Here is a 10,966-nt window from a genome sequence, read left to right as displayed (position 1 = left end):
CAGACATTTAAAGTCACAGCCTGCAGATTTGAGACAAAGCCACAATCTGACAGTAACCACCATCTCCGTTTATATATCCAGATTGCCAACGTGCTGCAGGGCAGACGATAAGGAATGTGTCTTCTTCAGACATCGTACTTCCTAATAAATTAGTTCATCAGAGCATGAACTGCTCCTGAGACTAAAGCTGACCTCAGATCTTGTCAAGTCCATTAGCAAAATTTCATGTTAACCTTTAAGATCTTCAGGTGGTGCTACAAGAGTTTGTTCTATTTTAAAGCCAGGATCAAAACTGCAGCTGTTTTTTTCTCCTGCAACCTTCAAATATATAAACCCCAAATTCTCCAGAAGAATTTTTTTTGTATCACTAATTTGCCTGTTCACTGATGATTATGATAAGACAAGAAAAGGATAACAAAATCCTTCATTAGTCCCACAACAGGGAAATGTATGTATTATAGCAGCATAACGCAAAGTCAAAAAGTAGACATCAGTAAAGTAATAAGTAAGCAAATGGCAGTAAGAGAAACAGAATCTATTGGACACAGCAAAGCTGATCTATTATATTGTGTCAGCATACGTCTGATAATTTATGCAGGAAACCAATGCAATTATTTTTTTAGTATTTTCTATCAACTGCATTAATCTAAAGTGTTCTTGTTTTCCCCCGTTACTGGGTGTGTTTCAGCACAATCACAGGTGGTGTGCAGATGCTCGTCCTGTCCAGAGACTGCACTGTTTTTGTGTTGCAAATATTTTGTTTTCCAAAAAGCCACAACCTGGATGTGCCAACACCGTATTATTATTATTACATTACACCACTTCAGATTTGACTGGTCTTTCAGATGAGCAGGATCCTCCAAACTTGTACAACAAAATAAAAGCTGCACTTAGAGTGAAGTATTCATTCTGCTGTGGGCAAGACAGAATTTAAAATATGTTTGTCCATTTTGAGCAGTACAGCATGAGCTACAGTGACACCTTGAAACATGAATTAAACTTCCCATCAGCTTCTGAAAGTAATGTGGCCCTAAGGCACCCTAAGGCAATTAACAAAACAATGAAGTAATGTGGATTCACTTTTTTTCTTTGACAATGCCTTGGCTGCCTGAATGGTTAAAACTCTCAGGTTTCTATGTGGTCCTGATCGCAAATCCTAGGCAGAGAGCTCTACATCAGAACTGTTTCCTCATTAAACGACCACATTACCTCAAACATATGTGTTTCATGGAGTCCCCTCATTTAATCAGCCGACAAAATCCTGAGCACCTGGCCTAAACGTTCACTACCACATAGGGATATGTGGATCCCTTTCCTGCACCTACAATATTTTTTCTAGGTTTGCTTAGCTGCTTTGTTCCGTACTTCACAACAGCTTGCACATACACACAGGTACACTACACCACTGGCCAACACACATAAAACAAATTTGCACTCCAGGGTCTCGCAAGCAGGGTTTCAACATCATGTGAATATACTACTTGCGAATATGCTAATGTGGCTGCGCTCTTGTTCCTGTACCCCCCCCCCCCCCCCCGCCTCACAGTTCACCTGCATTTGAAGATCCTTTTCCAGCGCCTGAGCCCCACCCACAGGATTGGTTTCTTATGTTTGTGACATCACAAACGCTGGCTGTCAGAATCTGTTTGTTTTTTCAGACTGCAATTTGTTTACTGCAGTGGTAAGGTGGGAAATACTCAGTCATGGGGCTGAAGGCTTATTTCGCTCAAAATGTTTTATAATAAAAAGGGCACAGGAGGACATGTTACCGGCTCTAGAAAAAGCAATTGTTAAATATACAAATGTAAATTAAATATATTGTCTCATTAATGTCAATGAAGTTGTTTACTGCACAGTTGGGTCATTGCCCAGTATGTGCCACTTCCCTCCTCTAAGTACAGTTGCCACAGTGGATACATAAACTAAATTAAATGTAATGTAACAAGATGGCTCTAAAAGCAAAAGTGTGTGAGTGAGGGATTTCAGTCGCTTTGATGGATTCAATACCCCTCCCAAGAAAATGCTAATTATTGGCACAAGCTCGCAATTAATTGCTTTAATTGCGTGCGACCATGTCCAGAGACCTTTACAGCGCCAGCTGGGTGTGAGAACCTCATCTGAGGCCTCTTTAATGGCCTGAGCTCAGGTCGTTGCTTTGAGGCACTCAGTCATTCTGGCGGCTGCTCCTCACATGGGACGTGGAACACTGACACAGACCAATTAGACATGTGGGGTGGGCACCTTTTCACAGAGTGGAATTAGCGTTTTTCCAAGTTTTAAAGAACACGTCACAAAAGGAAATTCAACCAAGCTGTGGTATAATAATAACACTTATAACCCAAACAATCAGTCTAGAATCACTGCCACACAGACATCCCCATTCTCCAAATAAGGCCAGGGACACCGGAAGACTCTCCATGGCAACTCGCTCACAAACAGGCGGGGCAGAGACAATGGACGTGACACGCCACTCCGGCTCCTCATAGCCTATTTCTGGCGGACAAATCGGCCAGTCAGTGACGGGTTATGCAAGTGGTCATACTTTCGGATCTCTTCTGCCAAGTGCTCTTCTATTTGGTCCATATTCGTTCTTCTAAATCTTCCGTGATTTCCGCGTATTGTGGGGCATGAAACCGGAAACTAGACTCTGGACGGGATGTAGTAAGCAGACCAATCACAAGCCTTGCGGGCTGCGTGAGGCTCGCGTCGCTTTGTCGTGTAGTTAGAAAAATTGGCGGACACACGCAAGCCCGCAGAGGGGACGAAAGGGGCGTGTTGCGTGTCTTGCGTGCATGCGTGCAACCCGATTATAATTTGGCCTTTAGGCAACGCGTCACTGCGAACTTGTTCCGTCATAGCGCAAACAAACTGGACATTAAACCAGTTAGACTCAAATTCGCATCGTACACTAGCAGCCGTAACTTTCCATTCGCTGCCGTCGCTGCTTGTTTTGTTGCTTAGCAGTAACACAAGCTAGCTAGAGCTAGCTTGGATAGTTTTTAGCATGGCTAGTTGCTAACTGTTAGCTCGCGTGGCACAGTCGTCTGACGTGGAACGGGACAGCTCGTAGTCACACCCGAGCCAGTCGCTCAAACCCAACACTGTAACTAGAGGTGGCAGAGACAGTAGCTCTCACTGTGGAGGACCCGCATCGACGATGGCATCACCCGTGGACGTCCTTGCAGATGAGTGGCCCTGAGAAGTGAGTTAGCCCGATGAGTTAGCAACAATGTCCTGCAAATCCACGAAAGTCGCCCCGAGTGTTGATTTCGACCACAGTTGCTCCGACAGTGTGGAATATTTGACCCTCAACTTTGGCCCCTTTGAGACCGTCCATCGCTGGAGGAGACTCCCTCCGTGTGATGAGTTTGTCGGTGCAAGGTAACATGTTGACAGATGAGTGAAGGAAGCCTCCACCTGGACACTCGCTGTCTTTTCTCGTCATTGTCACGTTCTATTTGTCATCACACTCATCCTGAACTTCATGTGCTTTTACACAGGCGCAGCAAACACACCGTGGTGGCATACAGAGATGCCATATACGTGTTTGGGGGAGACAATGGGTGAGTATCACTGGAGAGGGACGAGCGTATCCGCCTTTTCCTCTTTATCCACCACACACTGTATAATCCTGTGTCCCCCAACAGGAAGAACATGCTGAATGATCTGCTCCGCTTCGATGTGAAGGACTGCTCATGGTGCAGGTACAGATACTCTGTCCCCCAGTGATCACTAGAAATATACACGTTCTCCGTAGAATATGATCTGATGCCTGTTTATGATGTGTTTTGCAGAGCGTTCACCACTGGAACTCCACCTGCTCCCAGATATCACCATTCAGCTGTGGTCTATGGCAGCAGCATGTTTGTCTTTGGTGAGTTATTAAGCTCACCATCTTCAAAAATCAAATTTTCAGTCTCAATGGGAGGGGGATGCTGTGACGCTGGGCTTCAATGTGTTTCAGGGGGCTACACCGGAGACATCTACTCAAACTCAAACCTGAAAAACAAAAATGACCTCTTTGAGTATAAGTTCGCCACAGGGCAGTGGACTGAATGGAAGGTGGAGGGGAGGTAATGTGTTTTTATATCAATGTTTGAATTGTTGTTTCAAACCCCGAGTGTGATTTTTTTTCAAATGTTTCTTTTCCAACAACAATAATGAGAATTCAAAAACAAATAATGGGAACGTTTTCTGTTGTCCGTAGTGTAAACAGAAGTTTTAAAAAGAAGTTTGTCCTCATTGTTGTGTGAAAATATTTATCTGTCTTCCCTCTGTATTAGTTTGCCAGTGGCGAGATCTGCACATGGAGCCACAGTCTACAATGACAAACTGTGGATATTTGCTGGCTATGATGGGAATGCCAGGTATGTTTAATTCAGCTTCATCATGTTTATCTTTTGATCCATCCACACTTAGATTTTTAACACAATATTGAAACATATTTTCCTTCCTGTGCAGGCTGAATGACATGTGGACCATCAATCTGCAGGATCGAGAACATGCATGTTGGGAAGAGGCTAGTAAATTTAATTCCATTGTCCATGAGAAGCTCATTCAGAGTGAGTAGCCCAGATTTCCTTATGTAATTATATGAATGTCTCTGTCTCTGCCTTTGTGTTCATCAGATTGAACAGAGTGGGGAGATTCCTCCGTCTTGCTGCAACTTTCCTGTCGCCGTATGCAGGGATAAGATGTTTGTGTTTTCTGGTCAGAGTGGAGCCAAGATCACTAATAACCTCTTCCAGTTTGAGTTCAAGGGCCACATGTGAGCAAAGTGCTTCATCACACATCTCCGACTCTCATCCCTGTAGTAGCCAGTGTTATTTGGCACTAATTGTTCCCATTACGCTTTCCTCTCAGGTGGACACGTATCCCGACTGAGCACTTACTACGGGGCTCCCCTCCACCTCCTCAGAGACGCTATGGCCACACCATGGTGGCCTTCGACCGCCACCTCTATGTGTTTGGTGGTGCAGCTGACAACACGCTGCCCAACGAGCTGCACTGCTACGATGTGGACTCTCAGACCTGGGAGGTCATCCAACCCAGCCTGGACAGTGAGGTATGAAACAAATACATTTTATACACGTTGCAAGAACTGTGTCAGTATATAATGAGTCTTAATTTGTACTTTCTGCCTGTGCTGTGCTATCCCTTTGGATGACTGCAGTTGTTTACTCAGAGAAAGTACTAAGCACTGGTTTATGTATAAAACAGTTTGAAATGTAAATAAAATGTTCTCTTTTTTATGTTTGAGCTTAGGCACTTTTCATTCAACATGATAGGGAACATGTTATTGTTAAAACCTATTTAGAAAGCCTAAGCTAAAGTACCTGGCAGCAGAATATGTGCCGATCACAAAAATATGGATATTCCTAAATTACAATCCTCGATATTGAAGCAATGATGTTCTCCTTGCTCTTACTAATAAATGCTGAATTTCCCCTGTATGTCACCTCAGATGCCAAGTGGGAGACTGTTTCATGCTGCTGCTGTGATTCAAGATGCCATGTACATATTTGGAGGGACAGTGGACAACAATGTTCGCAGTGGAGAGATGTACAGATTCCAGGTTAGTGTCTAAATGTTTTATGGCTGAAGTATATTAATATTTGCACTGCATTTTTAGCCAGATTTAAGCATTGTTGTCAAAGGCCTCTACTGCTAAAAGAAAATATTGCCTGCTTGACATTTGTGATACAATAGTGACTCAACTACCTCCTAAAGCAATTGTTTTCTTCTTCTTTCAGTTCTCATGCTATCCTCAGTGCACTCTCCATGAGGACTATGGCAAACTGTGGGAGAACCGTCAGTTCTGTGATGTGGTGTTTATTCTGGGAGAGGTAGGTTTTATAGCTGGTTCTGGAGGAAAATAACAAGACTTTTACATACGTAACCCTGGGCATTTGTTTTCATCCACATACTGTATGTCTGCCTCCTTCTTTTGTTTACAGAGGGAGGAGAGAGTCTTGGGGCACATTGCCATTGTGACGGCAAGATGTCAGTGGTTGCGGAAGAAAATCCTGCAGGCTCGGGATAGGCAGCGACAGGTTAGAGATTATATTCATACTCATTTGATAGAAATTCAGACAGATGTATTTGTAGATTATTAATTATATTCCCAGATTATCTCTACTCGAATGTGACGATACCAGTAAGGCACTGATAAAACTCCCACACCTTATGTCATCATTGAAATTTAAACTGACATAAGGTTCAACTGGTAGAAAGAAGAGATGTTCAGTCCAAATGCATAGACTTCTGTAGCAGAATTATGATATTATATTATGATATAAAAAATAATACTAAGCAATTGGTAATGTCAAAATATCACTACCATATTGATTATTTTTCCAACCAGGCAAAATTGAGTGGGCACGTAAAGAAAATGTCATTTTTTGCTGTTTCATTGTCAGTTTCTACAACCACACTTCTAGAAAATTAACCAACACAACACTGAGATGAGGTGCAAGTTGAAGTCACAAACACAATATGAAACAACAGTCGGGCTTCTTCTCCAGTGAAGTTTAAACAACAACTTTAGCACAATCACTTTTACTGCAAAATGCCAGGAATTATGACTTTCAGTTTAAGCTTTGTATTGACACACAAAGTACATGGACAAAACATGTCAGTGTTGAATTTAGCATTATAAATAAGAATCATTTGCATGTAAACAATTGTAACAGTAAGAGATCAATAGCATATAGCTGAGTTGAATCAGGAAGTTTAGCTTAACTTGCTGTCTCTGTGTGCAGAAGGCTAAACAGGAAAGCAGTGAGGAGAGTGAGGATGGTGCAGGGGGCGGTCCGAGGGATATCCCAGCAGGCAACAGGCCATCAGGCACACAGCCAATGCTAGAGGTGGCCATCAGGGAGGCGGAGGCCCAGCCTTTTGAAGTCTTAATGCAGTTCCTCTACACAGACAAGATCCAGTATCCACGCAGAGGTTGGTCTCTCCTCCTGTTCGTCATGTTTTGATGGTGCTAGTAGTAATCTTGAATAGACATAAGACATACTGATTATTATTATTGATCATCTGTTCTTGTCTTTCACCCGTCTACAAAGGTCACGTCCAGGATGTGCTTCTCATCATGGATGTTTACAAACTCGCTCTAAGTTTTCAGCTTTCCCGCCTGGAGCAGCTGTGTGTGCAGTACATTGAGGCATCCGTCGACCTGCAGAATGTTCTCAGTGTTTGTGAAAATGCCAACAAGCTGCAACTGGACCAGCTCAAGGTAAAGTACATCCATGGAACCGGATTGCTTCTAGTTCCAAAATGTGATCATTCACTGCCATCTAGTGGTGGAACTCCATGTTTTGATATACTATAGAAGTATTCATTCATTTCATTATTAATTCAAACTGACTATTTTCTTCTCCAGGAGCATTGCCTTAATTTTGTGGTGAAGGAGTCGCACTTCAACCAGGTGATCATGACCAAGGAGTTTGAACATCTGTCCACTGCACTGATCGTGGAGATAGTGCGACGAAAGCAGCAGCCTCCTCTCAGGTTGTACTCAGACCAGCCGGTGGACATTGGTACCTCCCTGGTACAGGACATGAAGGCTTGCCTGGAGGGAGGCGGCCTGGAGTTCTGTGACATTATTCTGCTGTTAGATGGACATCCACGACCCGCACATAAAGCCATACTGGCAGCCAGATCCAGGTAGAGATAGCAAATGTTTTTTGATCTGTTTTTTGCACATTTGTAATGATGGTAATCTCAAACCTACGATTTGACTCTTATTTGCAAAGCATGTCACATTTTCAATCTTCATGTTTTAATATGACACATCTCAGAAATTTAGAAAGTTGTTGAAACCTGATTCTCTTTTGTGTTTTGATCCAAGGGTTTATACAAATATTTTATCTGTGCTAGTTTAATTAAACTGATGTGTACATGGCCTAAAATGAGAACCAGAGATCTCCTGAGAGTTGATTGTATGATTCTGACACTTTTTGTACACTTTCTTTCTTCAGTTACTTTGAGGCGATGTTCCGCTCCTTCATGCCAGAGGACGGTCAGGTTAATATCTCCATTGGTGAGATGGTTCCGAGTAAGCAGGCCTTTGAGTCCATGCTGCGGTATATCTACTATGGAGATGTCGACATGCCTCCAGAAGATTCCCTGTATCCTTCTCAAATTCAGCCACCTTTTATTTTAATCTCAATATTTAAAGGCATAGTATCATAAACACATTATATTTATTTTTAAAACTTGAAACAAATATGTTTTTGAAATTTGGCTCACCACAGGTTTATTCTTAAAAGTTTTAACAGTTGCCATCATGTGGCCATTATTAGAGTGCAGCCAAATGCACCGTCACTTTGGCTTCAACTTTCAGCCACTGGCTGCTGTTCATACAGAATGCAACACAGGGAACAAATATACAATTAGTCATTTTTTTTATCATTATTAACACTATCGTTAAATTGTACAAGCTCCATTTATTAAGGAAGTACAACACTTTCTTAATTCAAATAGAAGTTCTATAAACATACAGGTGTCAAAACTCACAAAAGCATTTAATTGGAGAGTTGCATATAGTGAAATTAATTAGTTTTATTCCTTGACCTGTGATACCCAGCTACCTGTTTGCTGCACCATATTACTATGGGTTTTCCAATAACAGGCTACAGGCTTACTGCAAGCAGAATCTGGAGATGAACGTCACTGTGGAAAATGTCTTGCAGGTACACATGATTCTTAAGTGAAATTATTTTCAATGCAATGTGGATGAATAATGTCTTCATTCACTTTTCCGTTATATCCCCTGCCCCCTTTTTTCAGATTCTGGAGGCGGCAGATAAGACCCAGGCTCTGGACATGAAGAAGCACTGCCTGCACATTATCGTCCACCAGTTCATCAAGGTGGGTGGCCTGGTATCCGGAGCGCTGGGAGTTTGCTGCCCACTCACTGCAGCTGAGCTAACCCTGTAGCCCTTTCGTCTTAGCGGGAGACCGACACTTTTGGCCTCCTAGTGGATCATCCTCAGCCCAGCCGGCTGTACAAGCACCTCATCACATACCGATGAGGCTCATAGTACCACTCCGGTTATTGTTGTTGTTATTCAAAGAAAAGGCAAAGCATGGAATTCTTCAGTTTCACAGTAGTTTTTTCCCTGTTTACGTTTCTGTTAAGCTTCTTTATGTTTTTCTTTTTCATTTGTACATGAGCAATCAAGTGCTGCTTCTTCCTCTGTTTGAGGATTGTCGTCTTTTCTTAATTTATTGCTCATTATTTTCTTTTGTTTGCTCTCCCCTCCTAAAGGTTTCCAAGCTCCCCAACCTGCGGTCTCTCAGCCAGCTGCTGCTGTTGGACATCATTGAGTCTCTAGCTACACACATATCAGACAAACAGTGTGCTGAGATGGGCTCCGACATTTAAGGATGACGCAGAGAGCCGAGAGGCTCCTCTCACAGAAGCCATATAACTAAGCTCCTCCTACTCCCAGTCACTCCCTCCTCCCCAACACAATACTATGTTGGACCTCAAACAACTCAACTCAAACAGTTGATGTCCGCAGCATCAATCTGCATCATTCTAGCTCTATTGCAAATGTTAAATTATCTAAGAATCCCTCCTTATTTTTAGTTTGTAATTTATTTTCCTCACACGCAACAAAGCTTTTAATTTGTTTTTTATCTGCTCAGTATTGCTACTGCTTTAGATTGTTTGGATATCTGCTCCAACTCAGTCTAAACACAACTTAATCAAAAAGTATATCATTCTATGGATTATTTATCTAAACATCTATTCATCACTTGTATTATTCTCAGCTCTGACACACGCCTCTTGTAAGGAATCAAGACCATTATATGAAAGAAATAAGAATGTATGTATGTCTCTCATAAAGCGGTTTGTTTCATCTTCCTGTCATTGGCACACGTCTTCTTATCACGTCTCATTACTAACAGACCAGCTCTCTGTATCCACAAAGTATAGCAGTGTGTGTTTAGTGACACCAGAATGCTGTTGTTGCATATTTACCCTTGAGTTTTATGTATTTAAGGTCTTAATAAATCTTCTCATATAAAACAAGTTGTTTTAAACTGAGTCTCTTTCCCACCCATGCCCTACTTTCATCGAGAATTAGTTTCTGCAGATTAACAAACAGTGAATAATAGTAAAGTTCTAAACACTATTAAAAAATATTTTATACATAATAACACAAGTCTGAGATCCTTATATAGACCCTTGGCTTCAAGTAAACCATCGTAACCTATACATTCATGTGAAGAAGATGAAGGTTATTTCTTGACCTTAAGTCACGTCCCTGAAGGGTTTCAGTTTCCACAGATCAGTGGATGATAAGTTCAGACAATGCTCCATCGTATGACACAGTGAATTCCTTCAGCCACTAGGTATCTTTACTCAAGAGAGATCAATTCAACCTTATTGGATTATATGAGCAATATGACTATAAACTGTATTGCATCTTTTTGAAACACCTTTTTTTTAACATTTTATGTGAAGTTATGGTAAAATTAGGGCTGTTGCATTATGATAAAAGATGAGGCACTAGATTGGGTTTGCTGTCGTGTCAGGATGTGTAGAGACCCACAGTGGAATTCATGAAGTGTTGGACTCTGTAGTAAGTAACATTGCAGTGAGCACAAAGTGCCATTCATAGAGCAGATACCTGAGACACTTGGCAAATCTAAAGCTCTGCCTTTGAGTATAGAGGTAAAAACACTTCCTGTCTCATCAATAACGTTCATGTGAAATAATTGCAACTTTGAAAGGTGACTGAGTTTAATAGCCAAACACAAAAACATTGCAGTCATGGCTGACATAACATTTGATTATTCTTCGTTTTAATTGTACCCTTCATTACCGAGCTTCCTCATGTTTCATTCGCTTGAGTCCACTTTTGTCTGCACACACACGGCCCAGAATCCCGCTGAACATATCCAGTTTCCTGTTAAAACAGAGTTCATTGTGCACTGATGACATTGA

General features: G+C 41.8%; 1 protein-coding gene across 2 annotated transcripts; it reads left to right on the top strand.

Annotated features, from left to right (window-relative positions):
• The first annotated feature begins 2,432 nt into the window (after positions 1-2,432).
• On the top strand, positions 2,433-10,048 carry lztr1 (leucine-zipper-like transcription regulator 1). 2 transcript variants are annotated; one of them, XM_053421265.1, is made up of 19 exons: positions 2,433-3,381; positions 3,501-3,563; positions 3,648-3,704; positions 3,795-3,874; positions 3,965-4,073; positions 4,284-4,367; positions 4,462-4,519; positions 4,629-4,768; positions 4,864-5,065; positions 5,465-5,575; positions 5,754-5,846; positions 5,958-6,053; positions 6,765-6,951; positions 7,071-7,240; positions 7,388-7,671; positions 7,986-8,135; positions 8,594-8,699; positions 8,797-8,877; positions 9,278-10,048. In XM_053421265.1, the coding sequence occupies exons 1-19, from the start codon at positions 3,230-3,232 to the stop codon at positions 9,392-9,394; spliced, it is 2,340 nt and encodes a 779-aa protein (XP_053277240.1). In that variant the 5' UTR covers positions 2,433-3,229; the 3' UTR covers positions 9,395-10,048. The 2 variants fall into 2 exon arrangements, with proteins under 2 accessions (XP_053277240.1, XP_053277239.1); XM_053421264.1 differs by having other exon boundaries at positions 6,762-6,951.
• The last annotated feature ends 918 nt before the right edge of the window (positions 10,049-10,966 follow it).

This window comes from Pleuronectes platessa, chromosome 4 (genome assembly GCF_947347685.1).
Source record: "Pleuronectes platessa chromosome 4, fPlePla1.1, whole genome shotgun sequence".
Classification (NCBI taxonomy): Eukaryota; Metazoa; Chordata; class Actinopteri; order Pleuronectiformes; family Pleuronectidae; genus Pleuronectes; species Pleuronectes platessa.
The sequence above is the reverse complement of the archived record's forward strand: the minus strand, read 5'-3'. Positions and strand labels throughout refer to the sequence as shown.